This window comes from Salvelinus sp. IW2-2015, unplaced genomic scaffold (genome assembly GCF_002910315.2).
Source record: "Salvelinus sp. IW2-2015 unplaced genomic scaffold, ASM291031v2 Un_scaffold640, whole genome shotgun sequence".
Taxonomy (NCBI): Eukaryota; Metazoa; Chordata; class Actinopteri; order Salmoniformes; family Salmonidae; genus Salvelinus; species Salvelinus sp. IW2-2015.
Window position 1 is genome coordinate 652,543 of NW_019942587.1, and position 21,360 is coordinate 673,902.

Genomic DNA, 21,360 nt, shown 5'->3' on the forward strand with positions numbered 1-21,360 from the left:
CCYTTATCAGCAACTAGGCCCATTATCAGCAACCCTCACACTGTGTTCCAATGGCACGTTGTGTTAGCTAATCCAAGTTTATKATTTTAAAAGGGTAATTGATCATTAGAAAACCCTTTTGCAATTATGTTAGCGCAGCTGAAAACTGTGCTAAAAAAAGTCTGATTCAAGAAGCAATACAACTGGCCTTTTTTTGACTAGTTGAGTATCTGGAGCATCTATCAAGGCACAAGGCGAGACCCAAATGCAGACACAGGAGGCAGATGGTTGGAGTCTTACAATATTTATTAATCCAAAGGGGTAGGCAAGAGAGTGGTCGTGGACAGGAAAAAAGGTCAAAACCAGATCAGAGTCCAGGAGATACAGAATGGCAGACAGGCTCATGGTCAAGGCAGGCGGGAACAAAGTCCAGAAACAGGAAAGGGACAAAACCGTGAGGACTAGAAAAAGGAGAATGCAAAAAGCAGGAGAATGGGAAAAATGCTGGTTGACTTGGAAACGACGAACTGGCACAGAGAGACAGGAAACACATGGATGAATACACTGGGGAAAATAAGCAACACCTGGAGGGGGTGGAGACAATAACAAGGACCGGTGTAACAAATCAGGGCGTGACAGCATCAGCATTTGTGGGTTCGATTACAGGCTCAAAATGGCCAGAATCAAAGAACTTTCTTCTGAAACTCGTCAGTCTATTCTTGTTCTGTGAAATGAAGGCTATTCTGTGTGAGAAATGCCAAGAAACTGAAGATCTCATGCAACACTGTGTACTACTCCCTTCACAGAACAGCGCAAACTGACTCTAACCAGAGTAGAAAGAGGAGTGGGAGGCCCCAGTGCGCACAACTGAGCAAGAGGACAAGTACATTAGTGTCTAGTTAGAGAAACAGATGCCTCACAAGTCCTCAACTGGCAGCTTCATTAAATAGTGCACGCAAACACCAGTCTCAACGTCAACAGTGAGGAGGCGACTCCGGGATGCTGGCCTTCTAGGCAGAGTTGCAAAGAAAACGCCATATCTCAGACTGGCCAATAAAAAGAAAAGATTAAGATGGGCAAAAGAACACAGACACTGGACAGAGGAACTCTGCCTAGAAGGCCAGCATCCCGGAGTCGCCTCTTCACTGTTGACGTTGAGTCCGTTTGTCAATTTCTAACCCTGGTCAGCTGTAAGTGCTGTTATTGTGAAGTGGAAACGTCTAGGAGCAACAACGGCTCAGCCGCGAAGTGGTAGGCCATACAAGCTCACAGAACGGTACAACCAAGTGCTGAAGCATGTACCGTGTAAAATCTTTCGTCCTCTGTTGCAACACTCACTACCGAGTTCCAAACTGCCTCTGGTAGCAGCGTCAGCACAATAACTCTTCGTGGGGAGCTTAATGAAATGGGTTTCCATGGCCGAGCAGCTGCACACAAGCCTAAGATCACCATGCACGATGCCAAGCGTCGGCTGGAGTGGTGTAAAGCTTGCCACTGTTGGACTCTGGTTCAGTGCAAATGTATTCTCTGGAGTGATGAATGACCCTTCACCGTCTGGCAGTCTGACAGACTAAACTGGGTTTGGCGGATGCTAGGAGAACGCTACCATAGTGCCAACTGTAAAGTTTGGTGGAGGAGGAATACATTTTTTTACATTTTTTACATTTTAGTCATTTAGCAGACGCTCTTATCCAGAGCGATTTACAGTAGAGTGCATACATTTTATTACATTTTTACATACTGAGACAAGGATATCCCTACCGGCCAAGAGCAGACGCTCTTATCCAGAGCGACTTACAGTAGAGTGCATACATTTTATTACATTTTTTACATACTGAGACAAGGATATCCCTACCGGCCAAACCCTCCCTAACCCGGACGACGCTATGCCAATTGTGCGTGGCAACAGTTTGTGGCAACAGTTTGGGGAAGGCCCTTTTCTATTTCAGCATGACATTGCCCCCGTGCACAAAGCGAGGTTCATACAGAAATGGTTTGTCGAGATCGGTGTGGAAGAACTTGACTGGCCTGCACAGAGCCCTGACCCCAAACTCATCGAACACCTTTGGGATGAATTGGAACGTCAACTGCGAGCCAGGCCTTATCGCCCAACATCAGTGCCCGACCTCACTAATGCACGAGTGAGATGTTCGACAAGCAAGTGTCCACACACTTTTGGTCATGTATTGTACCTTGGTTAAATGTACTGACTGGGTAAGAGTGTCTGTTAAATTACCAAAATGTAAATCTCAATCGTGGTTTTTGTCCCCCCACAGCTGGTGAAAGTGGGTATCGTTGAGCACAACCTTTCGACCTCGAGTAAGACATCTTACTCTTTATTTTCCTTTGACCCTATGTTTGCTTTGTATTGTCTGATAATCCATTGTTTTGAATTTTGCCTGCCCAGCAGGCAAAATACTGTATCATGTAATAATCATGTAATATTTTTCTTGTAAAATGGTTTTCTGGTTAAAAGACATCCATATAACTCTTTTACAACCACTGTTGCGCCTTTTTCATGACGAGATCAAGACGTCATGAGACAGACGTCATATTGGTTGTTAACTGGTTAGATAACCCGAATAAACCAGATAAAGATGCATTTTTCTGGTTACTTAAAGACGTTAACAAAACCTCCTCCTCCCTAATCCCCAGTGGACTCTGATGATGCTGTGATGGGGAGCATCAATATGCTGGCCTCCCCTCCCCCCCKGCCGGGACCACCCTACATGAAGGACCTGACCTGCACCCCGCCCCCCTCCCCCTCCGTCTCAGCCACCCTCGCCGGAGCCGGGTACGTACTGTACCCTAGCTGTCTTCTTAATGAATGTCTCTTTCCTTCCCTCATAACCATTATTTGATCTGAAGGTTCAACCTTATAACTGTACAATGGCTACAACCCCGACAGAGGCCCATTGGCCACAGTAGCCAATAAAACAATTTCAGAAGGTACAGACCACACCTTCCACATTAATTRGTTTCTTATTATATTTTGGGTTCTGATGAGGTAGGGCAGTTGAACTATGCTCATGAGGCATTTGTAAACTATATGTTATTAATTTAAATGGCAAAAGATAGACCAATCTGGAGTGAGTGACAAAGGATAGCCATCCTTCAACACCCCACCCCACTTTCCTGCCACTCCCAGATGAATGACCTTTCTCCATCCAGATGTTCCTTGGAGACCAGATGTTGGGTAGGGTGAGGGAAGGGGGGAACGGCCACTTGTCTTCTGTGTTCCAGTCTTTCACTGGAGCTCTACTGTACCCTTTCTCTTCTTCCTTTTTATGACTTGACCTGTAAGTTGTACATAATGAACTAAACTGGCTACAGCCCCACACAAGTTCAGATGGTACTCTACCTTGCAGTTTGGGCCTTTTATCTTCCCTTTCATGCATACGAAACGCTCATATGACGTTCTTGTGACGTTTCTCTCCCATATCCCTCCGCCGTGCAGCTCTCCGGTGACGGGCGGGGAGGTGATGGGGCTCCAGGTGGACTACTGGGCATGTCACGGCGTCGACAAGAAGAAGGAAGGCGAGAAGCGAGACGTGGGCATCAAGAATACCCTGAAAAGCAACTTCCGCTCGCTGCAGGTGTCCCGCATCCCCAACGGGGGCGAGCTGACCCCTCCTCCCGGCATGGCCATGACGGTCGTCATGAAGGAGAAGAACAAGAAAGGTGGGTGTCGCTTCACTGAGAGCCGAAGAGTGTAATGCGTTATTACCCGTTATAAGCGTTAATGCGACCTTACAACTCATAGCATGTTCTGGTTTTTCTTTATGAAAATGTGTGCCTGGTGAAGAAGACGTATTTTTCTGGTTGTAATCTAGTTATCTGGCCAAATACAGCAACAACCAGATTTTGTGTTTTATGTCGTCATGAAAAAGACGTATTTACCTTTTACCTTTACATCTTTAGTAAAAAGAAATATAATAATTGTAAAATAAATATTTTATTTTGTACCGTGTAAGGCAAATGATCTCTTTATTTTACTGATGTCCTCTCTCTCTCTTGACTTTCTCACACTTTGATGAGCAGTGATATTCCTGAGTAAAAAGCCCAAGGAGAAGGAGGTGGACTCCAAGAGCCAGGTGATCGAGGGCATCAGCAGGCTGATCTGCACTGCCAAACACCAGCACACCATGCTGAGAGGTACAGGCCTGACAAACACACTCACACACACGTAAYCATACACACATACCCACACACAGGGCTGTTGCGGTGACCGTCACCGTCAGTYTTTGACTTGGGCAGGAGCTCACCAGAGCTGAGTACTGGCACATCACATTTTCTACCGCTTGACCTCCTGTTCCTCGAATAGAACATTTGCTCAAAGTATTGTGGAGCTCCTGCACCTAAATATAAGCAGTACCTGCACCCAAAATGAGTACGGTCACCTATTTCAGTCCAAATCAAGTACTGCCGACCGTATTACCGCCACACCTGCAGTCATGAGTCATGACCGCAGTCAAATTCCACGTGACCGTTGAGTCACGGTAWTCTCCTCTGGACATGTGTTAGTAGTACCCAACTCGCGCTCTATTGTCCCTRTAACKACTCTCACAGCAATGCTAATAGAATCGAAAAATCACATCAAACACTCATCAAAACAGTATGATGCTTTTAAAACTCACCTCACTGTGATTGATCAATTTGAAGAAAGTTCAACTGTAGGTTGAAACTGAGTGGAAAACATGGTCGCTGTGGATGTTGTTTCAAAGCCTAACATAACGAAATTGACAGCACTTTCTAAGGTGATGATTAATTCAAAACACCCATACGCATAGGCCTATATATGAGTCCAAGCCTGAAAAAAAAACTGAAATTCAAATCATGATTGTGCCATTATACAATACAAAGCCTACCGCAATAGGCCTATTACGCACGGCATAAAAACTTAAAAAACAAGATAGATTTAAGTTATAGAAAGTAATTGTTCTACTCTAGCCTATACTCCCAAATGAAACAAGTTCTAGTAATCGCCTTTGAATGTGGACTGTATTATTAAGCATACTGGATGGACTGGTTACCTTACCTTATGCTACGTTCCAAACGTTCTATCCATGAGTCTGGGAGAGAACGTATAGGCCTAGGCGATGCTGTTGGTTCATTGATTGTGCAGGGTGGCTTACATAGTTGGCCTACAATTATAGTGAATTTTTATTCGAATTTGATTAGCCTGGTCATTTTTTATATTTCCACAACTAATAGGCTGACATTTCCTTTAGCCACAGAATCTCACCACCATGCTTCTCCATCTCCTCCTCTCTCTCCTTCATTCCTTTCTCCAGCATGCAGAGAGAGGGGCTGTCAACAATATAACTGAAATATGTTTAGTTGTGAAAACGTTACTATGGTTTCCACCAAAAAGAGGAGGATCCCAGCTGCTACTATATTTATTTCTCAGCTGCTCATATTAAGCACATACTCCACTATAAAACCGGAATAGCCTACCCGGCGTGATTGAAAAACGAACCGTGGAAAGCYGCCTCCATTTACTATTCGAGTGCACTTGATGAGAGAGCAGCGTGTGCAGCCTGAGTCAAGGAACAGAGCGCAAGCTTTTTTTTGCGACTTTCTCAAATCATCAATAGCCTATCGTCGCATCATGCAGCCCATACAGTGGGGCAAAAAAGTATTTAGTCAGCGACCAATTGTGCAAGTTCTCCCACTTAAAAAGATGAGAGAGGCCTGTKAATTTCATCATAGGTACACTTCAACTATGACAGACAAAATGAGGAACAAAAATCCAGAAAATCACATTTTTTTAATGAATTTATTAGCAAATTATGGTGGAAAATAAGTATTTGGTCACCTACAAACAAGCAAGATTTCTGGCTCTCACAGACCTGTAACTTCTTRTTTAAGAGGCTCCTCTGTCCTCCACTCGTTACCTGTATTAATGGCACCTGTTTGAACTTGTTATCAGTATAAAAGACACCTGTCCACAACCTCAAACAGTCACACTCAACTCCACTATGGCCAAGACCAAAGAGCTGTCAAAGGACACCAGAAACAAAATTGTAGACCTGCACCAGGCTGGGAAGACTGAATCTGCAATAGGTAAGCAGCTTGGTTTGAAGAAATCAACTGTGGGAGCAATTATTAGGAAATGGAAGACATACAAGACCACTGATAATCTCCCTCGATCTGGGGCTCCACGCAAGATCTCACCCCGTGGGGTCAAAATGATCACAAGAACGGTTAGCAAAACTCCCAGAACCTGTCTCTTATACACATCTAGATGTGTATAAGAGACAGACCCAGTACATGTCCAGGCCCGTCTGAAGTTTGCTAGAGAGCATTTGGATGATCCAGAAGAAGATTGGGAGAATGTCATATGGTCAGATGAAACCAAAATAGAACTTTTTGGTAAAAACTCAACTCGTCGTGTTTGGAGGACAAAGAATGCTGAGTTGCATCCAAAGAACACCATACCTACTGTGGAGCATGGGGGTGGAAACATCATGCTTTGGGGCTGTTTTTCTGCAAAGGGACCAGGACGACTGATCCGTGTAAAGGAAAGAATGAATGGGGCCATGTATCGTGAGATTTTGAGTGAAAACCTCCTTCCATCAGCAAGGGCATTGAAGATGAAACGTGGCTGGGTCTTTCAGCATGACAATGATCCCAAACACACCGCCCACACCGCCCGGGCAACGAAGGAGTGTATATGTTTGGATTTCTGAGACATTCTAAGGTTTGTATCATTCACAACTTAAGTTATCAAATAACTCTAAATCTAGCGTATAGGACCGGTTTCAAATGATCACTTTTACACTCAACAAAGCCTTCATATGTGCACTCGCACCGGAATAGGACAAATATCCTTTCTATTTTATTCAGCTATATTCAAATTATATTCTTCTTATTATAAAATCATAATGTAAAATAATGTCACGGGACTTATAAGCATATCTTGTCTGCTAAACGAACTAGCCTACAGCCTATGGCGTGGAGCATAGCCAGATGACATATATTCTCTTCTTCTGAAATACATTTTCTTTGTATAATAATGTTTCCTTAGACCTGCCTAAAATAAATAATGGATTCATTGTGATGGTGTGTCTATTAAATGTAGATGTTCCAAAGGTGCACATCAGCAGCGTGTATGCGTGGAGGCTGAACGTGTTTATGTTAATTAACGGCAAATTACCGCGAGACCGACAGTAATTCGACAATAAACGGCTGACGAAATGTCACGACCGCCACAGCCCTCCCCACACATCCCACTCTGCATCCCTTCAACGCAAGCACGCACCCACATGTTCAATAATACATGTACACTACATACTCATTCTGTTTATACACATACTGTAGAGTATGTGCTGAAGACATACACACACATAGGTTCATGTGAATACCCTGAATAGCCTCAATTCAATTTGAGTCTTTAAGATGTGCAATATTGCCACCAAGTGGTTGAAAATGAACACTTTTGCATCTCTCTCCTCTCTCTCTCTCTCTATAGTGTCCATTGACGGTGTGGAGTGGAATGACGTCAAGTTTTTCCAGCTGGCCGCCCAGTGGCCCACTCACGTCAAGCACTTCCCTGTTGGCATCTTCGGCTACACCAAGCCTGCCATGTGACATATCACTGCCACCTAAACCCAAGTATGGGTAGCTGCAGCCCAATATGGCGACCGGAGTATGMGCAAGCGGGTGTGTCGAAAGGAGTGGGTGTATGGAAAGCTAATCAGCTAATTGGGCAGATTTGTTGCCACTCAAGACCGTTTTGCATGGCTGATACGAGTCAATAAGCCACCGACCACTGCAGCAGTTTTGTATCGGGTGTCTGCTGACCGGAGGTGCTTCCCACTGGGCAACTGTGTCACGTTGTCGCCAGCGGTAGCTAAAATGGCAATTTTTTTTCTCTCCCCTGATTTTGTTTCCAATAGGATAGAAGCCTACACAAGAAATAACTAATATTGATAACCATTGAGATTTCACATTTGATACATACATACAGTCTACTCAATGGGCAGGGCATGAAGGGCAACAACACCTGGACACAGTGTCCTTGCTCCCGCTTTGCCAAGCACCACTGTCCCGGCGTGAGAAGTAGCTATTTAGTAGCCAATATCAGGGTGACAGTCACAGTGAGCATACGCATACAGGCAATAGTACACCCATCATCAGTACTTTTAATAAAAAAAATTAACAATTGTCAGTTTTACAACTTAAAAGGTACAATTATTTGTGTAAAACTAACAGCGAAATACYAATCAAACTCAAGTCCAAACTCTCTCAGTACGATAGTTGTGTGGTAAGAACCGGAACAAAAAGAAATTGTCTAACCCACTGGTTCTCAATCCTGGTTCTGGGGACCCAAAGGGCTGCACATTTTAGTTTTTTCCCTAGCACTACACAGCTGATTCAAATGATCAACTCGTGAGGCTTTGATGATTTGAATCAGGTTTGTAGTGCTAGAGCAAAAATCTAAATGTGCACCCCTTTGGGTCCCCAGGACCAGGATTGAGAACCAGTGGTCTAACCTATAGCAGAGCGCTTTCGACACGCCCACTACTTTCCTTTCGACACACCCACTCGCCCATACTCCGGTSGACATATTGGGCTGCAGCTACTCCCTTCTCTCTAAACCCTGACCCCAGAACAGCCCTTATCTCCCATAGAGAGAGAGTAGCTGGATTCCATTCTGAAAAATCACTCCCCTCCTTTCTGTTCTTTGATATTTGTATTTACTAGATATTGAGACTATAAATATGGTAATAGCTCCATCAAGTGAAGATTATAGMTCCTTATATGCTGGTTCCCAATGTTTCAAAATTCAATGATTAGAAATAGATTTCTAAGTCTAAGTTTGAAATGAATCCAACTCTCCATGGGCTCTCCAAGTTACAGAAGGTAGTGGGGAAAGCTGGGAGTAATCCACCAGATTGGAACCCAGCCGAGGCTGCTCTGACTAAGCAAAAAACGTAAACAAACCCCCTAGTCCTTTTCCTGTGGAAACTGTCCTATTACAAACCTGTGTTCCCAGRATAAAATGGATGTTGTTGTCAACGTCAAATGTTACTGTTATATACACCAGCAAAAAAAAGAAGGGAAAAAATGTATGCTGCCTTTTAAGTATAATAATGTATATTGTGGTTAGACACTTATAATGGCCACCGGTAATGGCAGCTTTGTTGGCACTTTGTTTTGTTACTATATTATTATTTCTGTGAAATCCTATATTGGTAAATGTCCTGTATATAATGCAAGAGGATTGAAGGGGTGCATTGGAGTGTGTTCGCAGTGTGTGCCGGGAGGCAGTGTGTGTTACTGATTTTTAAGGGAAAGGGTGGGATGCTAAGAGAGGAATTGCTGTGAAATTTGCAGAGGAACCCCTCTTGCTATGGAGAGATGTATTTCGTTCTCTTTTTTTTATTGAGAAAAGTGACTTAAGTTTTTGATACACTACTTTCAACTAGTACACTTGCCTTTTTGATTTAGAAGCGCATTTTACGGAAACAGAATAGGGACAATCCGTAACCAAGAAACTTGGCACTGTATAACGAGAGGCGTTCATCAGAGAGTGGGATGTATCCTCAGACGAGTTCAATGCAGGGACTTCACTTGTGAATTTGTGAAGAGGGCCGTAAGTGCATGCAAGAATTTCTGGACACAAACGTGAATAGGAGAGAGAAGAGTGAGAGAGAGAGGGGGAGGACAAGGAAAGAAGGAAACAAATGTCTTGTTCCCAGTGCCCTGCTCGAACACACCTGATTAGCCTACTGTCTCTGCAAAGGGCTCAGCAGTGCAGTTTTCAGTAATACCCTTCTCACACTACTACTGAGTTGATCCAAGCTGTACTGCACTGGCCTGGTTAAGCATCCATTATAGTTGCTGGAACTGTGTTCAAAATGACCAGGTGAATAGAAAATGCCGTTAAACACACAGTACAGTTTGGCTTGGAACAGTAGTGTGAAAAGGGTATAAGAATTCCCCGGTGCGTTGCTCGGTTCTTAAAACTATTTACCGGTGACTTTGAAGTGGTTCTTTTTTCTAACTTCATCCATTCTGAAAGACAGCAATTCCTTTACGAAACTAGCGTGCCGGTATTCAACGATGAACAAATTGCTGTCGACTGTTCTCTGTTTTTATACTCTCTTTAAAGATAGACCCACTCATAGCGTTGAGTCAAAAAGGGCCACAGGCTTCATTGGTTTTTAGGGAATTGCCAGGATTGACCCTGGGTGCATTGTGAGGGACCGTTTTCATGTCAGCAATGTTTCTGTATTGTGTGTTGATGTTTTTTTTCATGAGGTGTGTTTTCTCGTAGACCTATGAGGGAAATAACGCCCTGTGCCTCGTCAGTCGAGGCTATGCAGGACACCGGAAGGAACTTGGAAGTCAAAACATCAGATTCCTTCCTTAYTTATTTCGCCTCCGTCTTTTGACCTAGTATGTTCGTGTTGTCTAATGTGACTTGACACGAAAATGCATTTCATTTGGATGAAAGTGTGTTTTGGAGACTTAAGTGTGTGTGTTTGTGTGTGCATGCGCTGATAAGGGATACTGTGTAACCCCATTTGTCAATTTCAACCCTTTGAAAACTATGGCTTCACTTGCGATTAGATACTACATCTATGGTATTACATTTGATGTATTTTTTGTTCATCTTCAGTGGTAGCTGATTTTAACAACAGTGTATGTTACAGTATATTTTATCCTCATGCATTGCTGACCGTCAAGGTGTCTCATGTTTTGCCTCGGAAAGAGGAAAACTCTTCGGTCAATCCCACTCATTTGACTGTACAATGTTCCACTATTTCATGATACTTTTATATATATAGTGTATATTTGTATGTGGACACCCCTTCAAATTAGTGGATTCGGCTATTTCAGCCACACCCATTGCTGACAGGTGTATAAAATCAAGCAGAGCCGAGTAATCTCCATAGTCAAACATTGGCAGTAGAATGGCCTTACTGAAGAGCTCAGTGACTTTCAACGTGGCACTGTCATAGGATGCTACCTTTCCAACAAGTCATTTTGTCAAATTTCTGCCCAGCTAGAGCTGCCCTGGTCAACTGCATATTCATGCCCATGATTTTGGAATGAGATGTTCGATGACCAGGTGTCCACATACTTTTGGTCATGTAGTGTATGTATGTATCCATAACTGATACTTAAATATGTTCCACTACTTCATAATACATATTTATATTATAGCACTACTTTTGGGAAGTCAAGCGGCACCAAGTAATACCTAGGAAAAACTGGGATGTCTAATAACTCCAACATTGAGCTTTACAGCTCTTTTAAGTATAGTTAAAGTTTGCATATGTTTTTGCACAAACATTATTTTAAATGATGTGACAGACAGTTTRCTTTCTTTTTTAAATGAACCACTAAAAGAATACAAGGTAAAATCTCTTGTTTTTATGATGTCATGTTTCATATCAGTTTTTGTTTATTGAAATATCTTTTGTTTTATTTACATCTTACTCTTTATTAAGTTTTTGTATGGCCATTTTATTATTCTAACCCTTTTTAAGAAAGAGTTGAGCTCTTTTGTAAAGAAATTCTGTTTGGAAATTGGGTTTTGAAGTGTTGTAAGTGAAAAACAGGCTATTAAAGGAGTGTTGAGAGAATTTGCGTTGTTTTATTAGTGGGAAAGATACTCATGTTGTCATAATACCATGTAGCTATTAACCATACTGAGAGTTGTCTTTGCATACAGAACACACACACACACACACACAGAATATGAGCTCATATCTGAGGCTGGAGAGTGTTACATGGTGTTGTATTTTCCTTACCAACAGCAGATGGCAGTGTCATTGTACATATCTGAATCATGATATGAATCTTTCAATTTAATGTTGATAATGTCAGATATTCCACACACCAGAGCTTAATTTCATACTAATTAAATCCGATCCAACTTTGGTTGTCAAATATGAAGCCTACACCCTACCTCTGTGCCGCTCAGAGTAAAATCAAAATGTATTTGTCACATACACATGGTTAGCAGATGTTAATGCGAGTAGCGAAATGCTTGTGCTTCTAGTTCTGACRATGCAGTAATATCTAACAACTACCTTATACACACAGGTGTAAAGGAATGAATAAGAATATGTACATAAAAATATATGAATGAGTGATGGCCGAACGGCATAGGCAAGATGCAGTAGATGGTATAGAGTACAGTATATACATATGAGATGAGTAATGTAGGGTATGTAAACATTATATAAAGTGGCATTGTTTAAAGACAGGTCTGCTGATGATAGTTGAGATTAAGTTGTGAATTATTATAATTTTTTACCATATTTTTTGGTTAGGCCTATTTATTTATTTTACAACTAGGTTATTAATCAAATCAACACATGTTATGTATTTGCTATGTAGACTAGTTGAAGGCAAGTGTACATTCAAATTTATAAAATAAATGGGGGATTTATTTATCTTTATGACCAATGATGTATCTTTGGAAATTATGCATTTGGATTTGTTATTCATACCGTCAGTCAGTGCCATACACACACAGCCTCTGTGCAGCCACGCCCGAAAAAAATCCAATACATGACGACGTCATTCAGAACTTTCGCTGTGGATGCTGGGAGATCAATAACCAAGGAAGACATTTTGGATTTAAAACGAGCTCACTTAGTGGTTGACGAAAATATGCTCCGTTGGCAACACCATTTATCATTGCGGTCACCATGATATTTAGTTAGAATGTATTGTCAAATGGGTTTGTTAGTTGTGCGCAATGAAATGGCGTCGTTGTGAAAAATTCCACGCTTTTATCCCAAACCATATCGCCGCGCTCGTCTGCGAATTCTGTTGGGATAGGTTTCTTGCTGGCTCAGCTGTGTGTATGTACATCGAGAAGGCTCCTATAGTTCCTGGCTGTCCTACGAGGAAATAACCAATTTAGGTATGTAACCACATGCATATAGGAGCATCTGTTTTTGTCTTGGCTCACAGAATTCAACACTGCATAAGAAAGAACACAGAGGCAGTGTGATTGTTCTTGCCCTATTGACTAACGTTACACAGCTACAGACAGTAAGTAGCCTATAATAACATTCCTTGTAAAGGCCTATTTTATTTATACTGGAAAAAATAAACGCACCATTTCACTGAGTTACAGTTCATTTAAGGAAATCAGTCAATTGAAATAAATTCTTTAGGCCCTCACATGACTGGGCAGGGGTGCATCCCATTGATTGATGCACGAACGCCCCCGCTATCTTCATGCTATTGTCTAGATACACGGCGAGGCGTGGTTTGACGTGACCACGCCCCCGAGTAGAATATAGCCGTAGGGTACTCCTTGTTCCATTTAATTCACTTCAGTTTGGCGGCATCCTAAGCAGACTGCTGACACTTGTCGTTTCAATAAAGGTTTTCAGCAGCCTCATCTTTATTAACATACTTGGCTTTCAAAACAAGATTTGCATGATACTTATTCTGCCACTAATTTGTTAGCTGACATGCTAAGACTAACAGTAAAGCTGTTGCAGTATTCTTAAGTCACTGTTTGTTTACCCATAACTGGGGATACAATCCTACCAAATGGCCCAAAGTTGTCTATGGTGATGTCTACATCTACTTGTTGGAATCGCCGGTTTTGCATATACCGGTGTACTAGCCAACATTGTCACCCCCGCCTCTTCTTCTTTGGTGTTTATTGGTGATTGGCATTCAACGTTACCGCCACCTACTGTACTGGAGCATCCCCGCTTCGCGCCTGTACTGGAGTCCTAGCGTAAAAATGGACCAATAGAAGTATGAAGGGGGCTGCAATTTCACCCTTCTCATGGGACCAGGAGTTTTATTTTGGGAGTGCTGTGTGACTATGAAAACAAAATCTCCCAGATAATTATTGTAATGATAACGTTTTGCTGTACTGTTTAAGTGCCCTAGAAAAACAAGGGAGTGCAGATTCGTTTGTCATGGTGTCACCATCACTGCAGCGAAAACAGCTTGCTTGTTGCCCAACTAGGTCTTACAGTATATCGGCCTGACCGCATTTTACATTAATAAACCATGTCGMGGGCTGTTCTAAAACTACTCGCTCGTCAACGTCGATAACCATTTGTTTACACTTCAGTCATGTTACCTCGTTGGCTAATAACCTGTTGGCTAATAACCTGGCAACTTTACCAGTATATCCACACATTTTGGGGGCACAGAAAGGAAAAGGGATAGCTCCTTCAGGAGATCAATGATCATCATTGAATGACAGATCTCTTGCATGTCCTCATCACAAACCTGCCGGGCTTTTTTTCTCAATGTAATGCATCTCAATAAGAAAGTAGTGCTTTTACACAATGTAGAAACCTAATATTCCACAAATCACTTTAATTTCAATGATGGGTATTATTATCAAGCTTTCTTTTTTTTCTTTTTTTACAGATTTCCATACTAGTTTCTAGGACACAACATGTGCTTCCAAAGTATCTAGAATTTAAGTTGGGAGCACCAGTGCTACAAATAACAATGCRGGTTTTTCCTAATAACAGGCATCAAACGATTTGAGCAGAGATGCTTGTCCAGTCCACTTTGCCTTTTATTTACTGGAGTGTAGAAGTTAAATCAAGGCCAGTGAAGAAATAGTGACCTTTGGACTGCAGACAGCTCATAACAGCAGTCAAATATGTCACTGGWTCTGAAAGAGTGAGATAAAAGGAAGAAATTGGTCCCCTAGTTACAGTTTTACCAGACAGGTGCTCAAATGCACACACCCAGAAGACATACAGTACTGTATGAAATCTTTTGTTCCTCTGTAAATATTTTCATAGTAGTGTGCAATGAAGATTCCTCTCAGCGTGCTCTGTTAAATAAATGTATGCTCTGGTGGTGAAACCTTGAAGCAGGCTGGCACAAACAGTAATAGGCCTATAATTGACCCTCGTGATGCTGTAAAATGTGCACTCTTGGACTACGACTTTTGAAATCATGTTGGGTCCTTGCCCTCTTCGTCAGACAAATGTACATACAAAGAGGCCTACGAAACCGACAATATCTGAAACATTTAATAGCTACTACACTTTGAAGAGAACATCTCCATTTGACTATTATTCCTTCCATTCCCTATGTCTCATAACAATTTTCCCAGTGCAGGGAATTGAAGCATGAATAAGGTTGTGCTTTTATCTCCAGTTGAATGGTTCGCAACACTCAGGGGAAATACTTTTCATTGTCTCTTGTCAACGTAAATACTCCAGACCACAAGGTGGCAGTAGTTTGTTTGGTTTGTGCCTGCTGTAGATTGCTAATGTTAGCTAGCTAGTATTGGTAGTAAGCCCTTGATACTAGCCAGATGGCCATAACTAGCGTAGCTCAACATTTTGTAATTAAATCACAATGGGTTCGTTTTGAATGAAGCCGCTGCCTGTAAACCTCTGAGATTCAGTGGAGAAGCTAGCTATGCTGTGCAACTGGCAAGTGGTGATACTAACCGTTAAGCTAGCAAGTGAACTGGCACTGGCAGTATGGGATAATGGATAGTGAATTGTATTATTTCCTCATCTTGCTAGATAGCTCGCTTAGTAAATACATTTGTGTTGTGTACATTGTGCTGCACGTACCACCCCATTTAGTTTCATGTGAAGTGTGTGACTGCCTTTCTCAGTTGGCTAGCTAACGAGCTAGTGCATATCAAACTTAACAAAAAAATCCTTCAAAACACAAAAAAAATCCTTCAAGCACAAAATTCCTGAGCTAGATGTAAAGACTGTTGTTTTTCCTTTTTCTTGTCACTGTCAGCTCCTTCACGTGGAGGTTCATGCTCTCTGATTGGATCAGTCGGCCACTGCCGAGCATTGCGATTCTACAAATAGAAACGGCAGGTTCGACAGTACCAGGTCTAGCAAGAGAAGGGACGGCCTCATACTGTGCTAAGCACCTATCGTCCGTCAGATTTCTTGTGTGTCTGACCTATTGGAGCAGGGGTGGGCAATTTCAGTCCTCGAGGGCCTGATTGGTGTCACAGTTTTGTCCCAGCCCCAGCTGATTCCAATAATCACATCATCATGATCTTCAGTATAGAATACAATTTGATTAATCAGCTGTGTTTGCTAGGGATGGAGAAAAAGTGTGACACCAATCAGGCCCTCGAGGACTGGAGTTGCCCACCCCTGTATTAGAGGAAGGAGGAAATGAATGAATCAGAGAGAAATGCTGTAAAATCATAAAACCTCCATTTACTGCAATAGCCTATATGTATAAAAAAAGGTACTAGCCTTGCACAAATAGGGAATCATGTTCTTCAGGACTGAATTTAGGCATCATGTTGAATCAATACATGTTCAGGGCCATATTGATTTGGAGTTCTTATGCCTATTTCCTCATGTAGCTAACTTGAGAGAGATAAAGTGTGTTGTAAATTTCAAGCTTGTTTTTTTCATAAAATGCATCCTATTAATACCACTATCTGATTACTGCTCTCAAACCAGACGGGTTGGGATTTCTATTGATATTCTAGTAATGGAGATGAGTAACAAGAAGACACAGCCAAGAGACTGAAGAGAGACAATTATCTCAGATCTCTACTTGTGCTAGTTATTCGCTCCTTTTGCCTCGCTCTGGCAGGTAGGTGTGTTGGGCCAGCAAATGAAAGGTTGCTGGATCGAATCCCCAAACTGTCAAGGTAAAAAAGCTGTCGTTCTGTCCCTGAGCAAGGCCCACTGTTCCCCGAGTGCCGATATTTTTATTTCTTTAAGGCAGCCCCCCGCACCTCTCTAATTCAGAGGGGTTGGGTTAAATGCAGAAGACATTTCAGTTGACTAGGTACATCTGACTAGGTAGGTATCCCTCTTTCCCTTTCCTTCTGCCTCACTGTGAAAGAGGCAGCGTGGTATTTGAACCAGTATCAATGATTCATTGCTATGACTCACCATAGTCAGACTGGTTGTAAAGTGTTGATTTCGAAAAGAGAGTTCTGAGAAATGTGAAGTTATATGCGTGGATCTCAAGTCCACGCATGTGTCCGTTATAGTCTAAAGGCCTTCAGTGTATCAAAGCAAGAAGAGTTCTGTGAGCATCAATGCATTATTTTCATTTTATATTGTGTACAAATAGGCCTACCTATGTTCACATGCAGTAAATCAACCATTCCGCCACAGTTGGGCGGAAACGTTATGGGAAAGTGTAGTCTTACGAATAAACACAGGAAGAAACCCTGAGGAACCAGACACGAAATGCTGAGCGAAGCCTATGATGTCTAGTCCAGAGCAAGACTTAATGGCATGCATGTGTGACCTAGGCCTGTAAGCATGTGGTAATTTTAGCGAACACCACTGTTAGGTAGCTTATGTTATTGAATGTGCACTTTGCACAGTCTTGTATATCTCGATCCTTGCAGTCAACTTGTGAGAGGCTATGTTATTGATTGTTGAATGAGTTAATGGATACATTAGAAGGCTGCAGATGCATTTGTTCAAGACTCAAGTAGAGGTCGACCGATTAACTTCTCTGGGATATGTGGGACGCTAACGTCCCACTTGGCCAAATGCCAGTAAAAATGCAGAGCGCCAAATTCAAATAAATTACTATAAAAATCAAACTTTCATGAAATCACACATGAAAGACACCAAGTTAAAGCTACACTTGTTGTGAATCCAGCCAACATGTCTGATTTCAAAAAGGATTTACGGCGAAAGCAAACGATGCTATTATCTGAGTTAGCACCATAGTAAACAAAGAGAGAAGCATATTTCAACCCTGCAGGCGAGACACAAAACGCAGAAATACAAATATAATTCATGCCTTACCTTTGACGAGCTTCTGTTGTTGGCACTCCAATATGTCCCATAAACATCACAAATGGTCCTTTTGTTGGATTAATTCCGTCGATATATATATATCCAAAATGTCAATTTATTTGGCGCGTTTGATACAGAAAAACACCGGTTCCAACTTGTGAAACGTGACTACAAAATATCTCAAAAGTTACCTGTAAACTTTGCCAAAACATTTCAAAGTACTTTTGTAATACACCTTTAGGTATTTTTTTAACGTAAATAATCGATAAAATTGTAGGCGGGATGATCTGTGTTCAATACAGGATTAAAACAAACTGTAGCCAGCCTTCTGGTCATGCGCCCCTAACAAACAGGACACAACAAGTGACCCTGATTCAAAATGGCCGTACATTATTACACAAAGGAAAAACCCTCAACCAATTTCTAAAGCTTGTTGACATCCAGTGGAAGCGGTAGGAACTGCAAGAAGGTCAATTAGAAATCTGTATTCCCAATGAAAATCCATTGAAAAGAGAGTGACCTCAAAAAAATCCAAATCTGAATGGGTGGTCCTCGGGGTTTCGCCTGCTATATAAGTTCTGTTATACTCACAGACATGATTCAAACAGTTTTAGGAACTTCAGAGTGTTTTCTATCCAAATCTACTAACAATATGCATATCTTATCTTCTGGGGATGAGTAGCTGGCAGTTGAATTTGGGTATGCTTTTCATCCAAACGTGAAAATGCTGCCCCCTATCCTAGAGAAGTTAATCGGAATGGCCGATTTCAAGTTTTGATAACAATCGGAAATCGGTATTTTCGGAAATCAGTAWGAGCCGCCTGGCTCATTGCGAACTAATTTGCCAGAATTTTACGTAATTATGACATAACATTGAAGGTTGTGCAATGTAACAGGAATATTTAGACTTATGGATGCCACCCGTTAGATAAAATACGGAACGGTTCCGTATTTCACTGAAAGAATTAACGTTTTGTTTTCGAGATTATAGTTTCCGGATTCGACCATATTAATGACCTAAGGCTCGTATTTCTGTGTGTTATTATGTTATAATTAAGTCTATGATTTGATAGAGCAGTCTGACTGAGCGATGGTAGGCACCAGCAGGCTCGTAACCATTCATTCAAACAGCACTTTCGTGCGTTTTGCCAGCAGCTCTGCTGTTTATGACTTCAAGCCTATCAACTCCCGAGATTAGGCTCGTGTAACCGATGTGAAATGGCTAGCTAGTTAGCGGGGTGCGCGCTAATAGCGTTTCAAACGTCACTCGCTCTGAGACTTGGAGTGGTTGTTTCCCTTGCTCTGCATGGGTAACGCTGCTTCGAGGGTGGCTGTTGTTGTTGTGTTCCTGGTTTGAGCCCAGGGAGGAGCGGGATGGAAGCTATACTGTTACACTGGCAATACTAAAGTGCCTATAAGAACATCCAATAGTCAAAGGTATATGAAATACACATCGTATAGAGAGAAATAGTCCTATAATTCCTATAATAACGACAACCTAAAACTTCTTACCTGGGAATATTGAAGACTCATGTTAAAAGGAAAAACCAGCTTTCACATGTTCTCATGTTCTGAGCAAGGAACCTAAACGTTAGCTTTCTTACATGGCACATATTCCACTTCTCCAACACTTTGTTTTTGCATTATTTAAACCAAATTGAACATGTTTCATTATTTATTTGACACTAAATTGATTTTATTGATGTATTATATTAAGTTAAAATAAGTGTTCATTCAGTATTGTTGTAATTGTGATTATTACAAATACATTAAAAAAATCGGCCGATTAATCGGTATCGGCTTTTTTTGGTCCTCCAATCGGTATCGGCGTTGAAAAATCATAATTGGTCGACCTCTAGACTCAAGTAAGGCTGTCAATCTTAAAGTTACTTTCTGTAAAATTTGTACTTGCAAATGTCAGTAGAAGAAGTGAAGAGCACAAAGTCAGGTTCTTCAAAAGATGGTTGCTTAGCCAATCCACCATCAGTATAAACAGCAGTATCTTCCTGTTTTGCTATACTCATGTTTATGGAAGATCAAAATGTAAACAGTAGGCTACATCAATATTTCACCACTTTGCAAAGAAGGCTTTTTTGATTTTATGATGACAGTGTATGCCAAGCTATTTTAGGTATTTTGAAGTTGTATTCTTTTTTAAATTAACTTCCCCAGTAGGTTTCCAGCTGTCCCTACATCTCATCTCCCCAACCAAAGCCACCTTGTGCCTCCTTCCCACGTGTCTCTAAATCCGAAACATCAGTCTGCAATCTCTCCTATCCACTAGTAACCGGCAGAGACCAGAGGCAGGAGGTGATAAAGCACTCCCATAGCCATCAACACCAAAAATATAGCTCTCCAATGGGCCCTATAATTCCATCTGGACGTGATGGGATTGGAGAGGAATGGCTTTATGCTACCGAAGAGACGGGGTGACACGAGACAGGGCGTGGCGATGGAGGCAGCGTCTATATAACCCACACTGTTCTCATGAAATTTTTATGTCACGCGTGGTGGTCTATTATGCAGAGGAAGCGAGAAGGATGGCAATTTTATATTTCAGCTTCCTTCTCCTTTAAATGGTAGTGTGCTCTGGTCACCATTTTAAATCAGTTTATGAGCCCATCGTCATATTTGCTCGAAGCTGGATTGGGGTCAGTGCCATGTCAATTAAGGAACTTCATTTAAATTCATTAATTGAAAACTCCATAGTAAAGAATTATGAGCAATTGTTAATTAATTTGTTGAATTTCAATTAATTTCCCTAAATTCCCTAAATTGACTGGCTGAAAATGACTACAACACTGGCTATTGTTTTCTGTTGAGGGAACCCAATATCTCTTATTCATGTGAGCTAACATCATGATTTTTTTCTGCTTTGTGCCTTTTTCTGCTTCTTCTGTGTGTGGGACTTTGTGTAAATAATTAAGAGCACTCATTTCAAGCTTCCTTTTTGCCCACAGCTAACTAACATACTGTGATGAATAATTAGAAAAAATGACTATCTACTAGCCTACATCTTAACCAACTGTAGCTTAACGGTACTTGACCCTGTGAAGACGATCACTGCTGTATGCTAGGCTCACATGTGGGGCATTATTGCTGTACTACTTTGCTTTACCATGAAAGTAAATCTATAGTGTTTTTGATACCAGATCTCATTACCTTTTGAACGTATGGACTAACTGAGTTATTGTATTGAAATAGTCTTTCCTTTGTCTATGCTTGCTCAAAGAATCATGTTTTTTTTTTTTCTTGGAACACGGCGTCCTCCAAAGGGAACCCCCCCTGGGCAATAACGCTGTTGACTGTGCCTCGGGGTTAATCTGACTTGGAATTCCCTACAGATGTCCTTTGAGAAGTCTAATTGGGACTTCGTAGCCGCTTTCATGAAGTATGACTCATGCTCCTGTAAAAGCGCCATGACTCTTTGAAATTGGACCTCTGTAATCCGTCATGCCTAGAATCAACATTGGTGACAAGCCTATGTGCTACCATTTGCACTAGTTGTTTACCCTGTGTTCAGTGTAGTCTACAGCACATCTAGAGTCTAGATATCCTTTTAGTTTTGTTTCCAGGTTACATTCAGCCGAATCCCATGAAAGCAATTCTGTATTCTTCTGAATCTATAGGTTTTGGCTRTATAGTCAACCTATTT

The 21,360-nt window shown here is 41.6% G+C and overlaps 2 protein-coding genes across 6 annotated transcripts in view; both read left to right on the forward strand.

The window, feature by feature from the left end:
* The window catches only part of LOC112068653 (phosphofurin acidic cluster sorting protein 2), a 96,290-nt gene extending 84,711 nt beyond the window's left edge, over positions 1-11,579 (forward strand). For all 4 annotated transcript variants that reach the window (XM_024135847.2, XM_024135849.2, XM_024135848.2 and 1 more), the window contains 5 exons: positions 2,256-2,298; positions 2,635-2,773; positions 3,437-3,660; positions 4,021-4,134; positions 7,454-11,579. In XM_024135847.2, coding sequence (XP_023991615.1) covers positions 2,256-2,298; positions 2,635-2,773; positions 3,437-3,660; positions 4,021-4,134; positions 7,454-7,572 — 639 coding nt within the window. In that variant the 3' untranslated portion in view covers positions 7,573-11,579. The remainder of the gene's footprint in view (positions 1-2,255; positions 2,299-2,634; positions 2,774-3,436; positions 3,661-4,020; positions 4,135-7,453) is intronic.
* Positions 11,580-12,545: 966 nt separating this feature from the next.
* The window catches only part of LOC112068654 (kinesin light chain 1), a 34,216-nt gene continuing 25,401 nt past the window's right edge, over positions 12,546-21,360 (forward strand). Inside the window, exon 1 of one of the 2 annotated variants that reach the window (XM_024135851.2) lies at positions 12,546-12,871. The gene's annotated coding sequence lies outside the window, so the exon portion shown is untranslated. The remainder of the gene's footprint in view (positions 12,872-21,360) is intronic. The other variant, XM_070438265.1, reaches the window with a different exon arrangement.